Source organism: Lissotriton helveticus, chromosome 1_1, assembly GCF_964261635.1.
Source record: "Lissotriton helveticus chromosome 1_1, aLisHel1.1, whole genome shotgun sequence".
In the NCBI taxonomy this organism is placed as follows: domain Eukaryota; kingdom Metazoa; phylum Chordata; class Amphibia; order Caudata; family Salamandridae; genus Lissotriton; species Lissotriton helveticus.
Genome location: NC_136057.1, coordinates 306085416 through 306112427, shown reverse-complemented (window position 1 = coordinate 306112427; position 27012 = coordinate 306085416). Strand labels below are relative to the sequence as shown.

The 27012-nt window shown below is 45.5% G+C and overlaps 1 protein-coding gene and 1 pseudogene across 7 annotated transcripts in view; one reads left to right on the top strand and one right to left on the bottom strand.

The window, feature by feature from the left end:
- Window positions 1-27012, bottom strand: part of AGBL3 (AGBL carboxypeptidase 3) — an 873099-nt gene that overhangs the window by 510917 nt on the left and 335170 nt on the right. For all 7 annotated transcript variants that reach the window (XM_078669865.1, XM_078670168.1, XM_078670098.1 and 4 more), the window contains exon 3: window positions 18028-18085. In XM_078669865.1, coding sequence (XP_078525991.1) covers window positions 18028-18085 — 58 coding nt within the window. The remainder of the gene's footprint in view (window positions 1-18027; window positions 18086-27012) is intronic.
- LOC144819198 (uncharacterized) overlaps window positions 18372-27012 on the top strand; it is a 29285-nt pseudogene continuing 20644 nt past the window's right edge.

Here is a 27012-nt window from a genome sequence, read left to right as displayed (position 1 = left end):
ATCGCAAAATTCCTCCAGCGAGGGAGCAGCGAAGCTTAACAACTGGGAGGTCCCATCCTTGTTATTACTCTCTTCGGATTCCGAATGACAGGGGGATACCGAAGGGGGAAGCAAAGATGGTGTATGCTGTCTGGGAACTGCGAGTCCATTCAGAATGTTCCTAATTTACTCCTCAAACGCGAGGGCTAAGGAATCGCAGAGTTCTTGAGACGCAGGAGTAGATGGTGCAGCGCATGAAGGATTGGATAAGCTTTTAACCAGCTTGAACAAGGTCTGCGATTTATTAGGAGCCTTTGCCAAGGTATCTTCCAAAAACCTTGCTTTAGCACTCCTTAGCTGGAGCTTGTATTCCAGCAGAGCAGCTTTATATGCAGCCCTGTCCCGTTCCTTGTACCCTCTCCTCCATGTGCGTTCCGCCTGCTTACAGCGGAGCTTGGACTGACCAAGATCCTCAGTAAACCAGGCGTTTGTCCCTCTAGGTCTATCCCTCACTTTCCGTAGAGGGGCCACCTCATCCAGTGATGTCAAAATTTGCTGACAGAGGGCAGCGTAGCTCTTATCCACACTGTCTTCCATCCTAAAAGTCCCAGCCAGCAATATGGGTCGAATCGGCTCCCTAAGAAGGCGGGTCCATTGTCGATTAAACTTAGTGCTCCCCGGATTGCTTGATTTTATTAAAGCAGGCTGGGCTATGGTCAGAAGGATCAGTGAGTGGTCGGTCCAGCATTGATCTAAAATTTCTTCCACAGTGACTAATTCCCTCTCAGCAAATACCTAGTCCAGTATATGCCCCTTCGCGTGAGTGGATGACAGAACCAGCTGTTCAAGTTGAATATTACCACACGCTTGGCAAAGTTCTCTATAAGCTAGATCTTGAGGGCCGGAGGGCCAAAGGTTAAAGTCGCCCAGTACCAGAAACTTGGAATGAGAATTTGAAAGATCATAGATCAGATCGACCAGTGACTGAAGGGCCGCTGTAGTTGACGAGGGTGGCCTGTAGCATAAGAGGCCGGCGATCAGCGTACCCCCCTGAGCGGTGATAGAAAAGCCCATAAGCTCGAATCCCTGTGCTTCCTTTACCACTAACTGCAGGAGGGAGATTGATTCTTTAAAAATACATCCTACTCCACCCCCTCTCCCGGAACCTCGAGGAATGTGCCTTATGAGGTATCCCGGTGGGCATGTCTGCCTTGATCCAGGTCTCAGTCACGAATAATATATCTAGATGGAAGGATTCTATTACCAGGGCAATTTCGGCATAGTGCTTTACGAGGGAGCGGACATTTAAGAGTCCGCAAGAGAGAGTCTGATGTTGTTCTCCCCCCGTATTACGATCTAGTGATGCATGTAAGTCCGTCTGTGAACCCGGTGGGAGAGAGGTATCCGTAATCGGCGCACCGGGCGCGCCCGGGACGTGAACGGGCGCAAACGGGCTTACCTCTGGCGCACCTCCGGCGCGTCTCCGGCGCGCCCGCTGCGCGTCTGTTTACACATGCCTATTTATATTATTACGCCGCCCGGGCTTCCGGCTACTAGAGCCTCTAGCCCCACCTAATATGGCGCCTGAAGTGGCCCAAGCGTCAGCCCCCACCCAAGATGGCGGTCGGAGTAGCACCACCAGGAACCCAGGAACCCCTCTACCTAAGCCCCGCCAAATGCGGGTGAGAAAACTATTAGAGTGCAGGTAGGTCTCACTATGCCCCCGCGTTGCTGGTCAGATGATTAGCAAGAAAAATACAGTAGCGCGAATACAAGCGGATACAAGCGGCGCAATTAAAAACAAAAGTGCCAAGGTTATACGAGTGCAATTTAAAAATTGTCAGCAGCAGTATTCGGCAATACGCGCGATGGTAAAGGATCTGTGGCGCTTACCAAGGGAGCAGCTTAAATAAGCTCTCCAATGCCCGGGCTTCCGGCTACTAGAGCCTCTAGCCCCACCTAATATGGCGCCTGAAGTGGCCCAAGCGTCAGCCCCCACCCAAGATGGCGGTCGGAGTAGCACCACCAGGAACCCAGGAACCCCTCACCTAAGCCCCGCCAAATGCGGGTGAGAAAACTATTAGAGTGCAGGTAAGCCTCACTATGCCTCCGCGTTGTTGGTCAGATGATTAGCAAGAAAAATACAGTAGCGCGAATACAAGCGGATACAAGCGGTGCAATTAAAAACAAAAGTGCCAAGGTTATACGAGTGCAATTTAAAAATTGTCAGCAACAGTATTCGGCAATATGCGCGATGGTTACGGATCTGTGGCGCTTACCAAGGGAGCAGCTTAAATAAGCTCTCCAATGCCCGGGCTTCCGGCTACTAGAGCCTCTAGCCCCACCTAATATGGCGCCTGAAGTTGCCTAAGCGTCAGCCCCCACCCAAGATGGCGGTCGGAGTAGCACCACCAGGAACCCAGGAACCCCTCTACCTAAGCCCCGCCAAATGCGGGTGAGAAAACTATTAGAGTGCAGGTAAGCCTCATTATGCCCCCCGCGTTGCTGGTCAGATGATTAGCGAGAAAAATACAGTAGCGCGAATACAAGCGGATACAAGCGGCGCAATTAAAAACTAAAGTGCCAAAGTTATACGAGTGCAATTTAAAAATTGTCAGCAGCAGTATTCGGCAATACGCGCGATGGTTACGGATCTGTGGCGCTTACCAAGGGAGCAGCTTAAATAAGCTCTCCAATGCCCGGGCTTCCGGCTACTAGAGCCTCTAGCCCCACCTAATATGGCGCCTGAAGTGGTCCAAGCGTCAGCCCCCACCCAAGATGGCGGTCGGAGTAGCACCACCAGGAACCCAGGAACCCCTCTACCTAAGCCCCGCCAAATGCGGGTGAGAAAACTATTAGAGTGCAGGTAAGCCTCACTATGTCCCCGCGTTGCTGGTCAGATAATTAGCAAGAAAAATACAGTAGCGCGGATACAAGCGGCGCAATTAAAAACAAAAGTGCCAAGGTTATACGAGTGCAATTTAAAAATTGTCAGCAGCAGTATTCGGCAATACGCGCGATGGTAAAGGATAGAATACAACTATGTTTTTTGGAAAAGCAATTACCTAAATATTGCAAAACTTTAAGACTATTCTCTATGGGACCGTATGTGATTCAATACATTAAACAAATACACTACTGCCCTCTGGTGGCCATTTTGAAAACCACGACTTGCGGGATAACAGGATTCCGAGGCTACCATTGTTGTGTGTGGACACTTTTTTGCCTTGCACCGTGTATATATAATCTCAATAAAAATTTACTGAAATTAAAAAAAAATCACCCCGAACTTTTCATGTTATTTTGGTGTCATGCTTCTTATTAAATTGTATCCCCAGTTTCTTAAATTGCTTTGGGGGTTTTATATCTTTATATCCATTACTTTAAAGTTATTTTGGTAATGCCATATTAGTTGTATGCATTTCTCCGAGCAATGCCTTTGATTCACTGATATAGGATTTGCAATTGAAACATACGTTGAACTTCTTGGATAACTGCTCTTCTCCTAGTTAATACTCCAATTTCTCTCACTTATTGCCGAATTTGTCAAAGAGAATATAATATGCCTTGGAATGCTTGCTGAAGAAAACACATCTTTGTACTTTCTATACAAATGAATCACTCTTTCATGGTCAGAAATGCCCTGCAAAAGGGCACTTACTTTTTTTACAGTGCAATTACTAACTTGCCTACCAAGCAATGAATCTCAGAGCAAAGAGAAGTCAAACGATTAGTGTGTTTTAGACAGCATCCATGTTAAAGAAAAACATAAAAATATTTGTTGCTCCTGCCTCTGAGCTCAAAACGTACTTTACCAACTCAGCAAAGATCTGTTCCAATAAAGGAAAAAACAAACGATACTTCTGTTATGCGTATTCATCATATTGCTGCCCCAATGAGATGGCCACATGCCATGCTGCATAATCGACCTCAAATGACAGCTCTAACTGATGACTGAAACCTACAACAACCAATCTCAGAGTAAGGCTTAGCTCAAAGCCCTTCTCTGTGTAGATTGCATGAGCTCTGTGACACAGCAAAAGGGATATCTACCAATGTTAAAAACAAAAGGAGAAGGCAGTGGCGGCTGGCATCTATTAGGGGAGGAGCACAGACGGGTGTGCTCGCATGAGAGCAAATAAAAAAAATAAAAATGAAACACCTCCGCATTGCACCTGACCTCCTCTTTCTTCCACTGCAGCACAGCCACCAGGAAACTCCCTCGACCAATCCTGGGGCTGCTCTGATGCAACATTGAGCGAAGCCCCCTGATTGGAGGTAGCGGCCTCACTCGCACTACACAGCGCTCTTGAGGCCTGTACTTGTTCTAACCCAACTGTCTTAAGACAGCTGAGTTACAGATGCTTAAAGTGCGCATGTGTGCCTGGCCGTCACAAGACGTGTGTTTTGGTTGGCCTGAAACGGCCGGCCAAACACATATGCGTACTTAGGGAGTGCACAAGCACTCCTCCTCCCACCTCCCATGCCCCGCCCCTCCATCCACGAGCTGGCTCAGAGTCGGCAAACGAAAAATAAAAGGATGCAGAGCATTGTTTTAGTTTTCGTTCGCTGGCTCTGCGCCAGGCAGAGAGGCGACGCTCCTCCACCACTGCGGAGGAGCCGCCACTGCTTGTTGCATTTCCTAAGAACTGGTAAATGAGCCTTCTGGTTCTGGGTAAGTGACATGCCCCCATCCCCTGAATTGCTAGAGTGCCATGACTGGCAACCTCCTGGCTTGTGCACATAGCATTGATGTAACGCCCATAAGGTCCAACTCCATTTTATGTAGGCCCGACTCCATCTTGGATAATGAAAGTCATCATCTTCTAAATCTTAACCCCTACCGCGCTACCGCGTTTTCCCGCTGTGCGCTGAAAAAAAAAAGGCTTGTTTGTGACAAAGCCAGCTCGTCATCCGCGCAGCGCAGATAACGCTGATGACGAGCTGGCTTTGTCATCAGCGCCGAAGGGGTTAAACAATGGATTTTGCCCTCTTTCCTGATTAATGCAAAATCATTGTAATGCAAAATCATTGTCATGATTGCCATTTGGCGTAGATTTTGTCTGAGCAAAGACAAAGAGATGATGGACAGAGCAATGAAACTTTTCAGACACTCACCCCCATCACAGATCTGGGTTGAATCCATCATCGTTCCTTAGCTCATTTTGCCACCCCAGTTCAGACCCAGCTATATGCAAATCAGTCTTGACCCTGTGCCTCATGGGAACCGTCCTGCTGGAACTGCCAAGCCAGGTCTACCCTGGACCGGAAACAAGCATCCTGGTACCGGTTCCGGGATAACACCCCTCATTAGCCACGCTAGCTTGAATCCAGTGAAAAAGTGTGCAAAGGACCCACGTCTGGGCATACCCTGCCAACTCTGGGCAGACAAAGCAAACACAAGGAGATGATGGACGGAGCCCTGAAAGTTTTCAGACACTCACCCCCAGGCACAGATCTGGGTTAAATCCACCAACGTTCCTTAGCTCACTTCGCCACCTCAGTTCAGACCCAGCTATATGCAAATCAGTCTTGACCCTGTGCCTAATGGGAACAGCCCAGCCCGAACTGCCAAGCCAGGTCTTCCCTGGACTGGAAACAAACTTCCTGGGACCGGTTTTGGGGTAACGCCCCTCATCAGCCAGGCTAGCTTGAATCCAGTGGCAAAGTGAGCAAGAGACCCACGTCTGGGCATACCCAGCCAACTCAGGGCGATCAAAGCAAAAACAAGGAGATGATGGACGGAGCACTGAAACTTTTCAGATAATCACCCCAAGTCACAGATCTGGGTTGAATCCATTATCGTTCTTTAGCTCACTTCGCCACTCCAGTTCAGACCCAGCTATGTGCAAATCAGTCTTGACCCTGTGCCTCATGGGAACAGTCCAGCCCGAACTACCAAGACAGGTCTTCCCTGGGCTGGAAACAAGCATCCTGGGACCAGTTTCCGAGTAACCCCCCTCATCAGCCAGCCTAGCTTGAATCCAGTGGCAAAATGAGCAAGGGACGCTCGTCTGGGCATACCCTGCCAACTCATGGCGGACAAAGCAAACACAAGGAAATGATGGACGGAGCGCTGAAACTTTTCAGATACTCACCCCCAGTCACAGATCTGGGTTGAATCCATCATCGCTTTAACTCACTTCGCCACCCCAGTTCAGACCCAGCTATATGCAAATCAGTCTTGACCCTGTGCTTTATGTGAACAGTCCAGCCCGAACTGCCAAGCCAGGTCATCCCTGGACCGGAAACAGGCATCCTGGGGCCTGTTTCGGGGTAACACCCCATATCAGCCAGGCTAGCTTTAATCCAGTTGCAAAGTGAGCAAGGGACCCACATCTGGGCATATCTGGCCAACTCAGGACAAACAAACACAAGATGATGGATGATTTTGTCTGACCTTATCTTTCTAAGAACTATCAAAATGTAAAGTAATTTAACTAATGACAGTTGTAAAATCTGATATGATATTCATCTGCGTCAAATGTGTACTCTTCACCATATCATGGTTAAGTAAGAACAAATACAGACATATTGTTGAAATAGTGTAAGTCAGAATTAATGTCCTTTTACCTTATTTGTTCATAAAGAAACGTCTGGGACGCACACCTTGATGAAGATAATCTATGTCAGACATTCCTAAACTTATGTCAGAAATTCTAATCTCGGATAAGATTTAGTATATAAGGACTGCCACTTGACCACTTGTCAGGATGCACATGGACCGTGGGGACATTGTCGTCTTCTCTAACTTAGCATGAGCATGCTCCAGCTTGCCTGCGGCTTTGCGCACGTTACTACACAACTTTATTTTTGCAACAATTTCGATGGCTTTTTTTCACATGAGAACTCATCGCTGTGTTCACACTCTCCAGGTTCCTGGAATTTTGACTGACATTGGGAGCAAGGTCGAGCAACAATGCCACTTGTTATTTTGTTCTGACCAGGCCTTAGCACCTAGACAAAGCATAATGACGCAGCTGTTGTTTGCGACAGCATACTTTTTGTTTTATTGGAATACACTAATAGGTGGTACCACATACTTGGAGAGGGACCTTTCCAGGGAGAAGAGCGAGACAGCACCTATGATGTAGATCTACCATTAATAGGCTAAGGTACAGAATCTGCTGACAAACCCCAGAGATCTTCTAATATATAATAATACTGCTTCTTAGCAAGGGGAGGGAGGTTAGGCTCTATGGTCTTTTTCAAGATGACATTTCCCTTCATGATTTATAGACTAGCTGCTATGCTGACTGTACTTGTACTCTGCATTTTCCTGCTTGTTGTGTCACAAATACTGCATATTAAGGCACGTTAGTTAAAACAAACATTTTAAACTATTTTGTGTCTCTGTCAGATCTTATTGTGGACAAGTACAAGAGTGCGAGCGAAAGGGTGTGTCTTGTTACCGTGATTCCTGAGAGATCTGGGAGTGTTGTCTTTTGGGGAGTCTAATCATGTATTTCTCTGTGAGTGAGTAGGAGAGCAAGTGAGACACTATAGATAGTCGGTCCTGGGCTCATGGGTACTAAAGGTGGTAGGATGAATCAGTCCCTATACACCAAGGTCCAATAATCCTGGGCTTCTATCTGTGTTTTGCCAGAATCCCTGCAACAAGGAGCGGTCCTTTGCCCACATTATCGCATGAGATTCTGCCAGAGACGGTCTCACATACTGCCAGCACACTACACAGAAGCTACACCTTGCCTGAAGCTGATTAAGCTGAGTCCCGAAGGAAGGCCGCAGTGTGTGTTGGCCCTTTGCAAATGCCCCTTTGCAAAGAGCACCGTCTTCACACCTATGCTGATAAAGACAGCCTTTGCTTTAAACAAGGTATGCAGTGCCTCTCTTCTCCCTAAGAAACTCAAGACTGCGCAAGTTGTTCTGCCTTACATTTCTGTAGTGCTGGGCCTAAGGGTCACCTGTGCACTGATCCAGCCAAGGGTACAGATAGAGCGGCTTGTGATCACAAGCCGTTCTATCTTCACGCTTGGCCAGAGGAGTGGGTCCACGGTTTGCTGAGGTTTCCATATTGGACTGCCTCAGTCAGCCTGCCTACTGTGAATCATTTTCAGCTTTAATGGGGAGCTAAGGAAGCATTCTCAAAAGCGTTCCACAGTCCATTCATCACTTAGACAAAAACTACACATATAATAGATCGTCCATCAGTCTGCTCTGGGACGCACATACAGCCACCTTCCATGTGGGGTGAATTCGATGTGGAGGCACTCTAAAGTAGTACGATCGATGTAGTATCCATAATTAGACTAATTAAAAGCAGGCCACATTCCTAAAACTCTGCACTGCCTCAACCCAGTCATCATCTTTAATTGTCCTGCTATTTCTTTCCCACGCTTCTCTCACAGCAGTCAATGGGTCCAAGAAATTATTCATTAGTTTCTTGTATATCAAAGAGATAACCTTGTCTGTCAAGGGGTCTAGTAGGAGATGATCCTCTAGAAGTGCCGTCTCTGGCAGCTGTTCCCTCTATAAAATATGTTGTCGGAGGGAGTGCCCATCTGCAGGTGTCTGAAATGTTCAAACTCTGCCAACTGATATTTTTTTTGCAGGACTCAAAGGTCACCAAGACCTGTCCTCTCCATACGTCGCGGCTGCATAGCACTCTTGATCAGCCAGTCATCAAGGTATGGGAACACGTGGATGCTTCAATTCGAGGGCAGTCATGAAATCGTCTTGCCACAAAAGAAGGATGCCATCCTGAAGTGTGATCATATGAAGATGTTCCAAAAGGATGTACTTGTTGAGGGATCACAGATAGAGTATGGGTCTGAGGGAGCTATCCTTTTTGGGGATGAAAAAGTACAAGGAATACAACTGTTTGCCACGATGTTGCAGAGGTTCTATGGCCACTTTGGAGAGGAGAGGTGTGGCTCACTGGTTAGAGGCGGCAGACCTGTAAGCAGAGAACAGCCCGGGACTAGGGTTCAATTCCCGACGGGGCAGGGTCTTGGACCAGGATCAACGGACTCGATAATTCTCGCCTCAGTGCCTCCTCTAACCAGGGAACACACTCAGTAACTCTGGGCATTAAGCTTGCCTCATCTCTACAACGGTCCCCCACAGACGCCGGGGATGCCTGGTTTCACCCTGGAGATACCCAGAAAGGGACCATCTCACAGGGAAAACCAGGACGGGTTCCCCAGCGGTCTACAGCGCCAGGACACTCGGGTAGAGTAACAGTGCGCTTTACAAGTATCCCACATAACACACTTTGGCAGTACGGAGTGAATCTACTTCTTCTGTGGGCAATTTGTGTGTGTGCTGAAGAATGCTGGGTGGTGTTTGGGTAAGTGCTAAACAGTACCCCTCCCATATGATGTCTAGAACCAACCAGTCAGAGGAAATTGCCTCCCATAGGGGCAGGAAACCTGCAGTCTGCCCCCGACAGGTGTTGGATGGTCAGGACGAAGGAGGACAGAGTCACTGTTTTGGGTCAGTGGCTCCTTTGGGAGCTTACCCCTTGCCTCTAACTATGCCATTGTCCCCTTTATATCCTCCCTTGTAGAAATCCTGTGAATGGGGTTTGTTGCTGTTGTCTTTTGTAGGAGGTGGAAGTCTCTGGGGTGAGGCTGCTTTCGCTGTGCCGCAGAACTGGGGATGACAAAAGAAGCCACGTGCACTAGGTGTAGTGCGCCCATGGCTTTAGCCGTGTCACTATCCTTCTATATTTATTCGAGCATCTCATTGAGCTTTGGGTTGAAGAGATGCTTGCCTTCAAAGGGCACATTAAGGAGGTGTTGTTGCTCCTCCGGTTTAAACCTGGAGACACGTAGCCATGAATGTCGCTGTAAGAGGAGACTAGGGTTAATGCGGTGCGCAGCAATATCTGCAGCCTCCAGAGAGCAGCAAATGTTGGTGTTGGAGATTATCTTCCCTCTGTCACCAATTCATGCCCCAGTTTGCTGTATTGTTCTGGAGATGTTGGATAAGATCCTCCATCTGATCCCAGTGGGCTTAATCATACCAGGAGAGCAAGCTAATGGAATTAGCGATGTACCTCTGAGTGGCAGATTGAGTTGCAACAGGCTTACCAGACACATCTATTTTCTTGCTTTCCCAGTCTGAAGGGGGAGCATTACCTGTACCCTGGGAATTCACTCTCTTCCCGGTAGTGTGAACTACCAGTGAATATGGGGGTGGGGGAAGTAATTGAAGCGATGTGAGGGAGGGGGCAGAGGCAGAAGCTTTAAACTCAATATTAACCTGGGAGCGTGATGACTCTGGCTCTCACAGGCTCCTTGATGATGTCACTGGCAGGTTTTAGCATGTCTTCATGGGTAGGTATCGGAGGGATTTTTGAGTGGAGGAGGGGTTTTCAAGAAGGAAATCATCCTCCTCAACTTTGCAGAGAGCTGCTGCACTGTGTAGTACCTAATGGTATGAGGTCATGTCATCAGGGTAGGTGGTTTGGCCGGGTACAAATCTGGGTCAGAGTCTGCTGGGAGATCTCAGTCAGTCAGTCAAAATACTTTATTTCGGCTTTACAGCCATAAAAGCACAATCAAATATACATACATCAGATGGATCATAAAAGTAAGGGAAGTGCAAAAAGGGCAAGTTAAAATATATCATCAAGAGCCAAAATCGATAATATACAAAAATAGATTACATCAGTGGCAGCCTTTACACAGGATAGGTACCTACCCGAACCCCCAGATTTTTGGGAGCACACGCAGGAGAAACCCAGGGCACAGTTAATATACAATATATGAGGACAACAAAAACAACACTAGTACTTCATATACATATTCAGTTAGACTACATAATAAAACAAGCATTTACAATGCAATGGTTTTGCCTTTGTTAAAGTTAGAGCTATTGGCATTGCTCTTGACATTTTTATTTATGTTTTTTTAACATAAATAAATGGCATTGTCATTTACAATGCCACTAGCTTTATCTCTCGCAAATGACACACGCAGAGCCCCCCCACACACACACCCACACAGAGCCCCCCCCCCACACACACCCACCCAGCCTCCCACACACACAGCCACACAAAGGTTCCCACATACACAGATACTCAGCCTTTCATCCTTACGAAGTTGATAAACCGCACAGCTTTAAGTTAGGAAACAACAAACAGCTTCCAGGTGTCAATAGCGCTAAGAGGCCTAACTGGGGTCAATACAGCGCTCTACAAATACACATTATGCGAAGCAAATACATTTCAAAATGTGTGAATTCACAATTAGAAACTGACCCTTTTGCTGTCCAGTGTTCAGTGCTGGCTGGAAATGAGGCCAAATGCATGGCCACAGTTTCGAATCCGAAGAGCCCACTCAGGATTTTATCCTTAACAGGTCGATAACATGCCTACCCTTGAGGTAGGAAACACTAAACATCTATAATGTGTCAATAGCGCTAGGGGGATACATTGGGGTCAACTTAGCGCTCTACAAATACACGCTTTGTGAAGTAAAAACGTCGAATTTGTGAATGTATCACTAGTGCCTACTGTTTTCCAGTGGTCCATGCTGGATGTGAAGCAGGACATGTGCACCCCCCACCCCCAACTCACACAACATGAGACCGAGACGTGTCACCTCGCTTGTTACAACAATCTTCTCACTGTAGATTAGCACGAAAATGCGCTAAACATGCGGTAATCGTGGTGGTAACGCACGTTATCAATTACCTCATCACGTCGCAAAAATGTCAGCGTTAACAGCAACAGAAAGTGGCGGTAAAATGAAATACTCCACGCATAAATGCGGAAACTTGCATTGTTTGATTCCTGCTTTTCATTCACCAGTCACGTGGGAGAAGGCTAAAGCAGGGTTAATAACGCTAAGCACACATTTCACCTTATGTAGTATCTATAAACGAGGACGCACATATTTAAAACAGTAGTCTATCGTTGAGATAGCGCTACTCGGTCGCTGAGGGTTCAAGGCGCTTTTACAGGCACTTTGAGTGCAGAAGTCAACAGAAAAAATTAACTAAACTGCTGTAAGCAAATCTGAGGGACCCACCAGGTAGCAAGTTGAAATATCCATTAACCCACTAAGCTCTCCAACTAGCGCAAAGATACAATTCAGCTCATACTGGGCACTATAAAAGCACAGCAAATATTACTCGTGTTGTGTCCTACCTTCCAAGCCCAGCAGCAGCAGTAAAATAGTGGGAGGGAGGGGGGGGGGCGGGAAAGGGTAATCAAAAAGCAGAGGGGCGACAAACAAATGCAGTGACGAAAAAAGGCAAAGAACAACAGGGGTCTTGACTCACAACTCAGCAAGGCTGAGCCAAACTATAGTATTTAAACAAAACATATGCCAGTGCTGAGAACTACCGTCAGTAAACTGAACGATTGTGGGGAAAGTGCTGTTATGAATGTAACATCAACAACTCTCTTCAAGATTTGAGAAAAAACAAATTTTAATTACTTGTTAAAGTTTCTTCATTTTTTGAATGCAAATTTTTGTGCATGGAAATACAAACTTCGTATAAATACAATATGAACAAACACAAATAGTACTGTGATTTTTACACTTGCACACTTCATCCATTCGTTGGCCAAACATTTACACACATACACTCACTCAACAGAAAAAATGCTAGGTCTCGGTGTCAAGGATTGAATGTAATAGGTTGAACACTCTAAAAAAATATATTTTTCTTTGTTCGTCAAAATTGTAACATTTATAACTCCGAAAGGGTTTCAAAGTCCTCTTGTTGTTGGCTATTTGTTATTTGAAGTAAAAATATATTGAGTGACACGAGACCACTGTGGTCTACGCGTTTCAAACCCCGTAATTTGGAGGGGTTCTCCTCAGGACCAAGATGGCACTGCAAAACATAAGTAAAAAGAGAGACGGCTTTAAAATGGGCACCTGCGCTAAGAGACAAGTTCCCTGTCTAAGACACTGGCAACACTGTCCTACCTGAATTCCTTTGCTTAGGGCTCAGACTTGTGGTCAAAGCGGAATGTACTTCCAGTCGAAATGCGTGCGAGGGCTGGGGAGAATGAAACAACAGTCACACGCTGACATTGCACATATCATACAACCACTTTCACTGATTGTGTTTCAGCGACCTGTGTGGGGCTTACCTAATTGGGAGGCATTTCTGACGGTGAAGAATTGTGCATGCGTCCTTACTCTGGGTGCGAGTCCCCTGTTGGATTCGTACCGCTGTGTGTGACAAAAAGCTCAAGATAAGCTTGGGTTCTGGGCGCGCGTTTAGCGTTTTAGTCCATATTAGCGATGCGGAACGTACCATTCGGTTTCTGTGTCAGTCTCCAAAAGCGGGAGGGCCGAGTACTTCGCCTTGGCTGGTTCAACTGTGTGTAAGGGCTTGTCAGTTGTATCCTGGGTCGAGTAGCTCCTCCCCCTTGGGGATTCTGGGAGTTGGAGTTCAGTTGGCGAAATGGATGCACTGCTGGGGTTGAAGCAAAACGTGACGAAAAAAGGGGCGGAGGGCGGGCGACAAAAGCCGTGACGAAAAAAGGGGCGGCTGACGAAAGAAGGGGGCGGGACTTAAAAAAAGGCACGGGAACGCCCCCGATTCGCGTCCGGACGGGCAAAGAGTGACGGACAGCAATGTCTGCCAATGGCTAGCCAATGGGAGCAGGGGGAGCAGGGGGCGAGTCCCTGTTCCCCACTGTAAGACATAAGGTTTTCCTAGCGCATGCGTACTTCATACACATTTTGCTAGGCAAAACCTAAAAATAAATTAGAGGAATGAGGCTAAAAACGTACTAAACAATAAAATAGACATAATTATTATCGTCTCATTCACTACAGTGTTACATAGCAGCAAAAGGAGTGTGGAAGTAATGCAAACATCAACATCAACTGTTACCCTGGTCTTTTCCCTTTAGGATTCCTCTACGGGTACACCACATTGAAAAGAGGAATTTTGAGGTCGTGACTACAAAAAGTGGTGAAGTTTCGTATTTAAGTAGCCTAAAAGCCTGATGGTAATTTCTTAGCCCTAGATTTCTACACAACTGATAGACCCACTTCGCTCTAGACCTATGATAAGCAGGACAGAAGAGTATTACATGAAGTTCTGTCTCTTCTTGGATTGGGATGCCTTGGTAGTCATCCCAATGGTTGGAAGGCTGGGTGACCATGGGCTGGCCCCACCTCCTGAATGAGAAGATCCCTTTGGAGGATGTGGGTGAGGGTCCACAGGCAGCAAAAGGGAGGCAGAAATAGGAGGCAATGGAGGAGGAGGAGTAGTAAGAGCAAGATGAGGAGACGCAGGCTCAGAAGGACCAGGCATTAATGGAGAGGTTCCTCTGTCGTGGCACCGAGGCTTTGTGGAAATCGGCTCTGAAGGAGGATTGAGGGCCTCCTTGAAAGTAAGTCTCCTCTTTAGATGGATGGAGTCCTTGTGTTACTGGACAGGCTGTGCCATAACCCATCTTGTGCCTGTCTGTATGTGGATCCTCTGCTGACGGATGTCAAGGCTTTCCGTTGCAGGATGGGATGATCGATCTCCTCTGAAGATGGCCTGGATGGAGCTGAAGAAAGTCGGCGCCCAGAATACCCCGAGATGGATTTTGGCTCTGAAGATTCAAACTCGGAGTGCGCCTCAGAGGCAGTTGACGTCAAGTGGCAAGGTATCAAAGCGGACTTCGGCGCCAAAGGTATAGAGGGCGTTGGGTCTGGTAGTTCAGTGCAGACCATAGCCATGAGGCAGGGGAGGCCCGGAAACATCAAATGAGGTATAGGAGGTCGAGGCTGGTGCCTTCGAAGGATGGGAGATAGCACTACTCACTGCGGTCCTCTGTAATGGGCATTTAGCCAGCGGGGGCATTTCAGCGTCAACTTTGGATTTCAGCGTCAATTTCGGACTTCGAGACAGCATCTTGACGCCAGACTCATTTAGCTGCTGAAGAGCTTCCCCCTCGCCGACAATATCTGGGGCGTCCTCCTCTCCCCAGTACTGCAAGGCAATGCGTAGTGCCATTCGGATCCAAAGCATCTTATTGCTGCTGAACGCGAGACACACCACACAGGATTTCCTCTAGGTGATCTGGGGACAGGCACAAGTTACAGACTTCGTGCAAATCCGTCCTTGAGAACTTGGTGTGGCAGGTTGAGCAGAACCGAAAAAATAAGTCTATTCCATCATGTGGACATTCTCTGGTGCCGCAGTGATGGGAGTCGAGAAGGGCAGAGCCCCGATGTGGAGATTTCGTCAACCGCAAGATGGAGTCAAAGAGACCAATGAACAGCAGGATTGTTTGGACCAATAAGTGACAGTGCAGAAGGCCTGGCAAGAATGTATAGAGTAGAACTGGAGCTTGCATATACATGTCTGAACCTGATAGAGGAGAAAAACAATCTGACTACGGAGCTTATACCGAGGCACATTACCTATGATAGATGGAGTCATCTCACCTCTTGACTTGGAAAGACTTCTTCAAACAAAAACAAGCTGCACACGTACAAGTTCAATACTAGATGGCAAGAGTATGCACAGCATGTGTATCTACAGCACTACATGCCACGTAGAGATGCTTACAGGGTAAGTAACATTTTCCATTTTAATGCCCCAAAGTATCATTTTCCAAAGTCTTTTTCTTTAGTGAGAAACTCCTAGCTATTGCTTTTTGTGCAGCCCATTCAGGTGTGTACATTTCACCAATCCCCTGCCCAGCTGTCAATCCACCTACTCTCCCTCAACCCGTCTTTTCCAACCTAAGCCATATTTTTCACGCTTGGTGAGAAAACATTACAATATTCCTGTTCATGCACAACTGCCCACCCAAGATGAACATAATGTATTGTAGCACTTTGTCTCACAGTCTTAGAACTCATTCTAACCATCGTGCACAGTTACATACACCACGAACATCTTGTTTCCAAGTGTTGGGGGTTTCTTGAGACAACATGCACTATAATGTAAGTTTCAAAACCATATGCCCAATCTCTGACAGCGGCAGCATGGCAAGATTACAAGCAAAGTATTTGACTCAGGATGCTTTAGATTTCCAAAGTCATACCTCAAGCTCTTGATCTCAAAACAGAAATATTTGTGTCCCAACACAGAACCTGGAGTTGTACCTGGCACAAGAGTTGCTCCTCAAACGCATCACACAAACTTTATAGGTCTTCAGAAAAGGCCCATATCCTTGAAAGCGCTCAGCGCTAATACTCACGGAATTCATGGTGCTACAGAAAGGGGTCATATAACTGACCTATGACTTGGACTTGCCACAACCCAGGGGGTCAGGGCCAGTTTGGTTGAGGCTCACTGGTGTTGAAAACAGACTATTTGACTGATCTGGCCATAAGCAATCATGTACTAGAGTCTTCTTTGCCTTCCCTTCAAATTGACAGTATTGTTATTTGGAGGCTTACAGAATACTGTGCCATGGTTTATTTCTGCTTTTTACCTTATGGATCAATGAAACAATCAATGAAACCATGCCTGTGATGCATCCGTCAGGTCCCAATAAATCAGTTAATGATTTTCCAAATGGCCCGAACTATTGGTAAAGATAAGGAAGAACATAGTATTTTTACTTTACAAAGTTGTCTTTTTTGCTTTAAAACTCTCATCTTCAATTTCAGTTTCAAATATAACCTATCCTCTCCAGAAAGATACCACCAGAAGGAAAGCTTTTGTATTCTAAGTTAATGATTCATTTCTTAGGGTGTAATTGTAAAGCTAAGGCAATTGTGCCAACTAAATGGATGCATCACTATGGAATTCCCCGTGCATTTCAGCACATGTAAACCCACACAAAGTTTAGGAAACATACAGGACATAGTTGCAAAAGAGTTACTTCAAACCAACCATAAAATAATAGAAAAAAACAGATCGTTGTCTCACCCCCATAGCATTGTTGCCTACTTTTACATTTCCAACAGTTACATTGTTTTAGTTTAAATTACATTTGTCTAGATTAAATAAATGATTGTTTAAAATTTAATTTAGTAATTGCAGTATGAGGTTGTAGTTCGGTGACCTTATAGTTATGAGGTATTTTCAAAATAATGCTTTTCATGTGGTAATAAAATAAATGTAAAGCATGCAGTCACAATGGTGTGCCATGAGTGGGAATTTAAACAACAATATAGTGGTTGTAGATCTACAAAATATCACTAGCTGCTACTAAGCAGTTTAGTGGAATTAAATGCACCTTATAGAGAGTATCAATACACTTAGTGGACTATATATAATTCAATCTTCTCACCCACCCTCAGAAGTACCATTGCTATTTGGGAACAAATCAGCCTAAAGGAAAAGCAATGAATGTACACCATGGGACAATTTGCTTGACCAGGCAAGAACAACTGTACAGCACTGGCGTAACGAAAAGTGAGGGAGCCTCCCTTCACGGTACTTAGGGGGGCCCTCTCCGGGCTCAATCAGGAGCTCTCCGGCCAGAGTGCAGTGCCGAGGGGGCCCCTTGGAGCTAGGGCCCCCCCCCCCCCCGCACTGCGTGGGCTGCGGGGGCCTGTGTTACGCCCCTTATTTAACTCACCCAACAAGTACAATCTTGTGTAAACTGGGTATGGAGTTCTATTACGACACTTGCACATGAAAAAACGGAGGTGTTTGCTATATCTGAAAGATGTTAACAATAGGTTACAAACAACTGGACCAATAGTTAACTCACAGGGAGAGGAGGAGAATAGTCCAACTGCAGTTCAGATTTATTTACAGTAAGCAATCTCTGAAATGGTATAATAACCGCATGTTGTAATTTGGCAATAAAGGCCACAGTGACTTCAAGGGCTGGATGTCGTCTGAAGCTGCACAACAATCTGTAGAACCGACAACCAACTTTTAAGTTAAAAGGATGACAATGTCCGTATTGGAGCTAAAATAAAACATTTTCTAAAGTCTAGGTATAGGAATTACACCATGTTGCTGCTGATACAAACAAGACAGAAAATAATCTGATATCTACCCGTGGTCTGGAATCAGATTAAGAATTACAGAAAACCTTTAGATGATAAAAATGAAGAGGAGGAACTCCAGGCTAGAATTATGAGACACATTTTCAAAAACCTGTAACCTGGCTAGTTGTGAAACTGTGGAAACAAAAGAAAAACTAACCTGAGAATTCATACTGCTGGAGATCTTCTGGCACAAAAGGGCTAAAGGAATCTTCATCCTTAAAGAGAAACAGAAAGATATTAGTGTGAGAAAGTAGATTATTAGTTGGTGTGGATGGTACTCTGCCATAAGTAATAATGTCCTATTCTTTTAGATCCATTAAAGGTTTCAATTATTTAAAACTGAGCACAACTTCTGGTAGCTATGACACAGAGCAGAAATGCTTAAACTTAAAATGTGCAAAGTATTTAGAATTACAAATACAGTTAAAAAGTTGAAAACACAACACAATAAAAATCGAACTCCAAAACTCTCACTCAACAGATGCTGTGACACGTGGCACGATGTGGCATAAAGCCGGATTGGTCGAGGTGGACAAGCGAACGGATCAGTCAGAGCAGTCAGTTAGCCAGCGCTTTGGCCCATATCTTAACCTCTACATTGGGGAAAGAAAAGGTTTGATATGATGAACAATGTTACGGTGGGTGTCCTCCTTTTAGTATAATCACTATCTCTGCCAGACAGAGTTCTAGGGGCAAAGTTCCTGTGTGTAGGGTCTTGGTCAACAAGTTGTGGAGCTGTGTACTATATGTTTTGAAGAATTCTGCTAGGAACCTGCTGGAGCCCAGTGTTTTCACCAATTGGAGCTGGGTGAGGGCTTCTGCCATCCCATCCAATGTAATGTGTTCCTCCAGTGCCATAGCATTCTCCCTCCTCAGAAAGACCACTGGGAGGTCCCTTAAAAACAAAAGCAGGGCCGTTCAATCAGAATGACCCACGTCTGAAAATATTGTTGTATACTAGAAAGCAAAATGCTAGGCAATGTTCCCATTTCCCGTTACTTTATACGGGATCAACACCTGTGGGTGTGTCAGGGTCATCAGAAGTCCCTAATAATGACTATTCAATGGGGTGTTGCCCATCATGTCTGAGTGTCTGTAAGATAAAACATGAAGAAAACCCTTACATTATCCCCCTCCAAACGCCTCGAAAACTGCATCCGTCATCGAAAAAATGGGTACTGCTACCAAGCGGGTATATAGATGACAACTGTGTCCCCTTGTACCAAACCCTCCCTCCACATCCCCATTACTCAAACCAAACAAGTGTCAATAGCACACGGGACCAGAAATCAGGAAAAGGAAAGAGAGAAGGAGAATGTCCATCGGGGTGGGATGCTTCCGCTACATAGTTCTCGCAATTTAGCAAATCTGGAATGAATACTGCATTTGGATCAATCAGGATACTTAGTCGCAGTCTGGGTCAGGACCATGCAGGGCTGGATCCTGAGGGTCCACCATTCGAAGGTGTTGGAGTTTCTCCATGCAGGATCGAATCCTCTGACAGCTCCTGATGGCCTTCAAGCCCGCCCAAGTCCTGAGGCCTGGGGTTGAGGCATGTCGAAAGGTAGGTCTCTCTTTCGTACACGACTAGGCATCCTGAAGTGTGTCAAATAAGAGAGTTATTGTTGAGAATTACTTTGATGTAAGCTGGAAAGAGCAACATGTATTGGATTTGCAGGGCCATTAGCTGTTTCGCCTCCAGAAATTAACATCTTTGTTGTTGAACCTTCCAGGTATAGTCTGGAAATACCATGACCCATGCTGAATTGCACAAAGAGCCTGTCCATTTTTCAGGAGGCCTCATATCGCTGTCTGTAATGTTGTGCACCTTGGCAACTATAGGGTGCAGAGGGTCCCCTGGCAGGGGTTTCTGGGCCAGTGACTTGTGGGCCCACTCAACTGCATAACAAGCTGTCAGTTCACCTTTGAAGATCAAGGTCTGTATCCAGACTGCTACAAAACATGTTGCAAAGGTGCCTTCTGATCCTTCAGATATCCCCACAATCTGGATGCTGTTATGGCGGGAGCGCACCTCCACATCTTTCCCCCTCGCCTCCAGCTGGTGTGCCTGCCGCTTGCGGTCTGATACTGTACTGTGTAAAGTCTTCAACGTGTCTTCTGTCTCTGATATAATCCCCTACACCGCTATGACCCTTGCTGAAGTGTTGTGCAGATCTTGGTGCAACAAGAAGAGGTCTGTTTCTACAATTTTTGAACAGGAGTCATAGATGGCCTGTATGATGGCTGCTGACTGATCACTGGGTGGTGGGGGGAATGCCCCACCTCCTGCGGCACTTGGGTTTTGTGAATTTGTCAATGCGCCCTTGTGCTGCTGGGGTTCCAGAGGTTTTATCTTTCCCCATGATGGGATGTCTAAGATCCCTCTTATAGTCTGTCTCACCCTTGACCTCTCTGGGCGCTCCGGAACACTGCCACAGGAGCAAATAGTCAGTGGAAAGGAGGCATCCCACCTCCGGGATTTCACAGAGCCGGACCTCACAATCTCAGGCAGTGGTCGACTTGCCGTAAGCCGTGCTCCCCCTCCACCTCCCCTACTTGAGCGGTCTTGCTGAGGGCCCCCCATAGTCCGTTGCATCTATATCTTCTACTGTGTCTGCCAGCTAAATGTGACATGGCCCACGGGCCCCCTTACTCAGGTACCAGGGCCGGTCACTATGTGCCTCTCAGGATGTTGAAAAATTGTAGCTCAGGTGGGTGAGGAGGCACCCTGCACTAGGTACCCCTCAATTGCTGCTGAATGTGTATCTCTATCAGTCAGGAGCCCCCCATTACCACAGCGCAGCAATCACAAGGTCCAGACCTCGTCAGACAGGCAGGTCAACATGTTCTCGCTGCAGAGGCCTCCCCAGTCGTCCAGGCCTGAGGCTGACGCCCTCCACGTGGCCTTACCAACAGTCTCTCTGAAGCCTCAGTCATTCAGCAGCAAGTCCCAGTAAGGCAGGGTATTCTCCAGAGAGGAGGGCTGTAATCTCCAAGCCCAAAGCCCATCCAATGCTTTCAAAAAGCGAGGCCACTCTCCCTCACCCGTCACTGCATCCCCCAGGCAAAAGCAGCCGACCCGTTCCTCATCCACCTCGGGCCAGTCTGCTGCCCTGGGAAGTCACACGGAGAGCTGAGAGATTGTCTCGGGTTCAACAAGGCTGTCACAGTTGGCAGACACAGTGTAACTGTCCTCTGACTTCAGATCTGGTGTGTATTTTTGCAGAGAGACAAAGGAGCTCAGCTCAGTTCAAAAGCAGCTGCCATGTTCAGTGTTGCAGACCCCCCCCCCCGCCCTTCCCACAGGTCAAGACTAGTTCTGACATAAGCCACCCGCAGGGTCCAGGCTAGGTGGGATATCTAAGGCCAGGTCCAGTTCCAGTTAGAAGTGGTCATTTGGGCTGTTTAGGAAAAGGGCGTCCAGCAGCTTCCTGTGTACCCGTAGCTTAACAGAGAGTCATACAAATAACCCAAGCAGTCCACTTTTTTGTCCTAGACACAAGTAGGAGCAGGTCCACCCTTTCAGGTCTCCTCACAGGAATCAACAGCAGGTGCAGTTCTTCTTCTGCCTTCCATAGGTCCAGTAATGTTCTGAGGAGGGTGCCTAGTGGTGGCACATTTAAGCCTGGCACTAGACTGTGGGTGGGGGTGACAAACCAATTGGGAAAAGGTTCTCAGTGATAACCCTAACAACTTTTGCAGCGGTTTCTATGTGCCCTGGTGCAAACAATCCCACAGAAATCCTCTCTACCTAAATCCAACATGGCAGAACCATTCTTTCCCTGTGCAGAACTCCTGTGCCGAGAGGTATGGCCATGGAAATGAGCAACCCCTCCTCTGTGGTTACTTCAAACCAGTTCTGGGGGCAGCTTCTCCCCCACTGGAATTGGTGCCTGGCTGACAAGAGGGACAAATGAGGGTGCAGACCCAGGTATTAGCTAAATATGCCTGTGACAGGGTAGGTCTCTGAAGTTAATTAAAACCTGGGCACAGCCCAGGTGGTCATATTGTCAGCGAAACGGCACACCTCCCCACACACAAGAAGTTTCCTCAGCTCTGAATGCAAGTTCACAACTCAGCAAGGTACTAATTAGCTCTATGGGGACAGTTAGAAGCTCATGCAAATAGGCTTGTATAGGATTTAGGCAGGTAAAAGGTGACTTTTTAAAAGTACCCTTTGTAAAATATTTATTAGAAATCCGACTTTACCAATAAATTGGGCTTGTATTAAATATTTTAAAAAGTCCAAGAATTAACTTTGTAGCTGTTTCCTACATGGGGATAACACCATTTCATTTCAGTATTACCTCCAAATGGTTTCCTATGAACAGCTAACCCTGCTACAATGAAAATAGCTTTTGATGCCTTCTCACTGTGAAGACATGATTAACATTAAACTTTTACATGTCCTACTTTTAAATACCATCCGTCCTTGCCTATGGGCATAAAGGCTTACTTAGGGGTGTCTTTCAATATTTAAAAGGAATGTTTGGCCTGTCAAAAGAAGTTTGTTTTAAAACAGCAAAGACAGGTGACAGTGGTAGCCCTGAAGTCATATTTTGCATGCTAGTGGTGATACAATGTGTGCTGCAGTTCACTAGTGACATTCAACTTACAGGCCTGGGTACACTTTATACCATATACTAGGGACTTATAGGTAAGTAACATATGCCAATTAGTAATGCAGCCAACTTTAACATGCTTTAAGGGGTCAAAGCACATGCACTGGGGCCTGGTTAGCAGAGTCCCAGTGTACAAACAAAATAGCAGCATCAGTCCAAAAATATGGGGAGTGATCATGCAATAAGAAGCATTTTCTACAATTAGTCACTGTCAATCATGGGTAAGAAAATAAGTTACTTACCTGTAACTGCAGTTCTCAAGTATTGGTATCTTTCATAGATTCACATGCTTGAATCATTCCCCGTCATCGAAGTGGGAGTCCCATGGTACTATAATAAGGCAACAGGTTAGAAAGCATAGGCTATAATGGCACTAGGCCATGAATTTAATAGCCTATCTATGTCCTTTCAAAAAAAGGACCAAACCTGACCTATAACAAAATCAGGCGACAGCACCCACTAGAAACACTCCCCACAGAGGCTGGATCCCTCAGATTTCCGAGCACAAGGGGGAATAAATATAACTCCAAAGTTTAAGGAGAAGCCTCTATGGGAAGAGGGTAGGTTGCATAGGAATCTATGAAAGAGACCAATACTGGAGAACTACAGTTATAGGTAAAAATGTACTTATTTTCTTCTCCGGTATTGGATCTTTCATAGATTCACATGCTTGAATCAGATTAAGTTAGCAGTAAAGATGATCAAATAATAGCATACAATAATAATGCAAATATTCTCAATAGTCATAAAAAAAAATAATAATAATAATACCAACATAATAGGTAGCGGATGGTGGGGAAAAGAAACTGATAAAAGGCTAACCTTACTGAAATAGATGGTGCAACACAATTTGTCCCACGGCCATCTCATCTTTGTCTGCAGCATCCAGACAGTAATGCTGGGTAACGGTATGCCTGGTGGACTATGTAGCCGCTCTGCATATTTGCTGAACCGCACACCGGCAAATAGAGCCATGGATGTAGAAACAGCTCTTGTTGAATGAGCCTTAACTTGAGTAGTTAAAGGTCACCCTGCTGCATTATGGCAGAATTGAATGGCTGTTGCAATCCATCTTGCAATGGAAGGTTTAGAGACTGGTAGTCCTTTACGCAAATTGCCATAGGCGATAAATAACTGATCGGATTTACGGAACTGCCTTGTTCTTTGCAAATAAAACTTAATGCACTTTTTAACATCTAAGGTGTGCGGAGACCTTTCAGCAACAGTTTGAGGGTTTGGAAAAAATGTCCTTAAATCAATAGGTTAATTATGGTGGAAATCCAAAGGTATTTTTAGAATGAATTTAGAATAAGTCCTTAACATCACTTTGTCTTTTTTGAATTGCATGAATGGTTGTTTTATAGTGAATGCTTGCAATTCACTAACTCGTCTAGCTGATGTTAATGTTAATAATAATGGCGTCTTCCAAGAAAGATATTTCAATTCTGTTTTGTGGATTGGCTCAAAAAGGCCTTTCATTAATTGACCTAATGTAACATTGAGATGCCAAGAAGGAGGAGGTTCCTTCACAGGTGGAAAAGTTCTAAAGAATCACTTGAGGAACTGCCTAATGATTCTTGCGGACTAGAGAGCAGATGAGTTTCCCGATCTCCTAAAGCAAGAAATCGCTGCTAAGTTTACTTTTATTGATGAATGTGCAAGGCCAGACTTAGCTAGCTGAAGAAGATATGGGAAGATCTGCACTGGTATAGAGAGGAATAGATGTAATTCTTTATCTTAAAACCATACAAACAAGTGACTTACCTTGATGGTAATTCTAAGGTAAGGAATCTATAAAATACGGTCTCTTTTAGATACAGAAACGTTTCCACTTTAGTTTTTATAATTTGTTAGTGGAATCCGCTCGATCTTTAGTGAGGATTTCTCTGCGGTCTTTGGGATATTGAAGGTTTCGAACTCATGGTAGCCAGTACCTGGCCCCTGTTCATGCAGAGTCAACGTTGGAATGGTTGTCAGAGGAATGTAAGGTTGGTCTGAGAGAAGAAGCTCCATGTACCAGAATTGCGGGGCCATTGTGGAGCAATGACGATAAATCTGCATGGATCTCCTTCATTTTTCTGAGTACTCTTGGTATTAAAGGTGATAGAGCAAGCTTCGCATTGCGACTTGCTCGAGTCATGAACCTCGCCTGTGTGTAATCAATTAATAAATTTTGTACGTCTTACTAATCTTTTATTTTATATTCGAACGAAGTAGAGGAAGCTTGCGTATGTGTATTTCTAATACAACTAATCCGTGTTCCTAAACATGGCCGCCGCTTGGAAAATTGCTTCTGCGCATGCGTCAGTCACACTCACGTGACCTGACGTAGTTATAAGTTTGGTGGGAAAGGGTGCGCATGCGTAATACACAGCTCTCGTGAATAACGTGGTGATGCTTTTGTGAATGTGTATATGTTGCTAACATTTAAACTGCATAGTATATTTTTATAATGATAAGTTTAAAGTACACAACCCATGATGTGTTTTTCATACCGTCATTTCTATGTTTTAATTTGTTTTCGCTTACTTTTCATGTATCCTCGACTCGGAGGGGTGCTGGGGCTGGGGAGTCCATCTTGGAGGGTATTTCTGCGCAGAATCACTAGAGGCTGCCACGACATTGAACTCAGGCCAAAGAAGGTTGATGCCAGAGCCACCCTGGGAAAGTGCACCTTCACCCAGCAGAAGCATCATGATTATGTTCTATTGTATCGAAATTTATTCTTTTCATTGTATTCTGTGCGACTTTCTCATGGGAACCCCAATCTCGCTAGGCCGTACCCAGAGATGCAAAGTAGGCCTCCAAATAGTCTGTTCTGATTGGTGTGTTACCCAAACCCTACCTTAGGACCAATCCAAATTGAGGGATTCTGACACTTTGCAACATTGGGGGGTGGTACACCGTCCCAAAACAGTATATCTACCCTGGGTTCACCTAGGGAAATTGTCCGACTTGTCTGGTTTAGCTGACCTGTCACTGACCCAACGCACTCAATAGGTGACTTGATACAGAGGAGCTGCGGAGCTCTCTGTCCGAAATTTGACCATAGACTCTGAAGGTTTTACTGAACCTTAAGTGCTGGCGAAGCACTTTGCTGGGGAATTCGCTGACCCAATCGGGGTCCTGATCGATAGCTGCAGAGAGGGTGGAGCGCAGGCGTTGCTTCCGAACTGCGGGTGCTGGTCGTATCCTGGTGGTCCTGTCCTGATCCTAATCTGAGGGTTTCCTGTCCTGTCTTGGGTGTCCATTCTGCACCTGCTGTCCATTTGAGGGGTATCCTTCCTTGAGGGTTTCCTGTCCTTAACTGACCCGTGGCCAGGGTTTGGTTTTTCACACCAGTCTAGGTAAATATCACTCTGAAACTCTGAATCTTGCACCTTTCTGAATTTCTGTCTTTTGCTTTAATAAAGACATACCTTTGCATATGTTAATTTTCCATGCTTTCTCCCGCAACCATTGATTCATAAAGTTATTTGCATTTATTTCATAACGTGTTCCTATGTGACCCTACCTGTTAGAAATTATATTTTGCATTGCAGTTTGTCATTTCCTGATATGGTCTAGAACATCCTTACTTAAACTGTCTAAAGAACTTTTGCCTTAAAGCGTAGCGTGTCTCTCTTCATAGACTCTCCTATAGTTATATAAATGTCCCGAACTCCTGTCTCATATTTTTGAGATAATTCTAGAATACTAGTCCTAATCAAAGCCTATCCCATCTTTAGTGATTCATCTTAAACGTTCTAATTCCTGATCCTTCATTTTGAAGGTTCCATTAGTTTATAAATGGTTGCACTGACTTATTTGCTATTCAGCTATGTACTTTCTGTTATTCTGATTATTGATTGCTTAATTACTGTGAATTTGATGATTTCTGAATTTTACTAAAATAGATAAAGACTTTAAAACTTCCAGTTGTCCGTGGTCATTTACAAAGAGAATTTGAATGTTATTTGTTGGGTTTGTATTTTGCTGCCTTTCCTTTTACAGCTAGCTCCCTGATCCATTGTGGTCATAGGTACCCGTATCGGTGGATGGTAAGTCGGGTACTCCGAAGAATAACGAAAGGAACTCACAAATATCTGATAGCAGACCGTGAGGTCATCCGATCAATGTATATGGTGATTTGAAATATATGGGCCGGAAGTGGCGAAATTATTGGTCGGGTGACCCGCGCGCTCTATCAGTATTTTCTGGTTGCAGAGTTATGGTTAGGGAATAGTTAACCACTTGGCTGCTAAGGCACCTGATGATCTTCCATTGACTTTCCATTGAAATCAATGGAAAGTCCATGACGAGTTACCCTTGTCATTAGCGCTGAAGTGGTTAAAGGTTAGGTAGGACTAGTTAAGCTAAGTCAAGTCGGTAGCTGCTAGTATATTGATGCTGCTACAAGAGCGGCCGTTTCGAGGAATTGATCACTCTCTTGAAATGGGTTGCTTTTAAATATATGAATTGTTTGAAAATTGTTATTCTTGTTCTTATATTGTTATATGTATTAATCCATGCGTATGTAA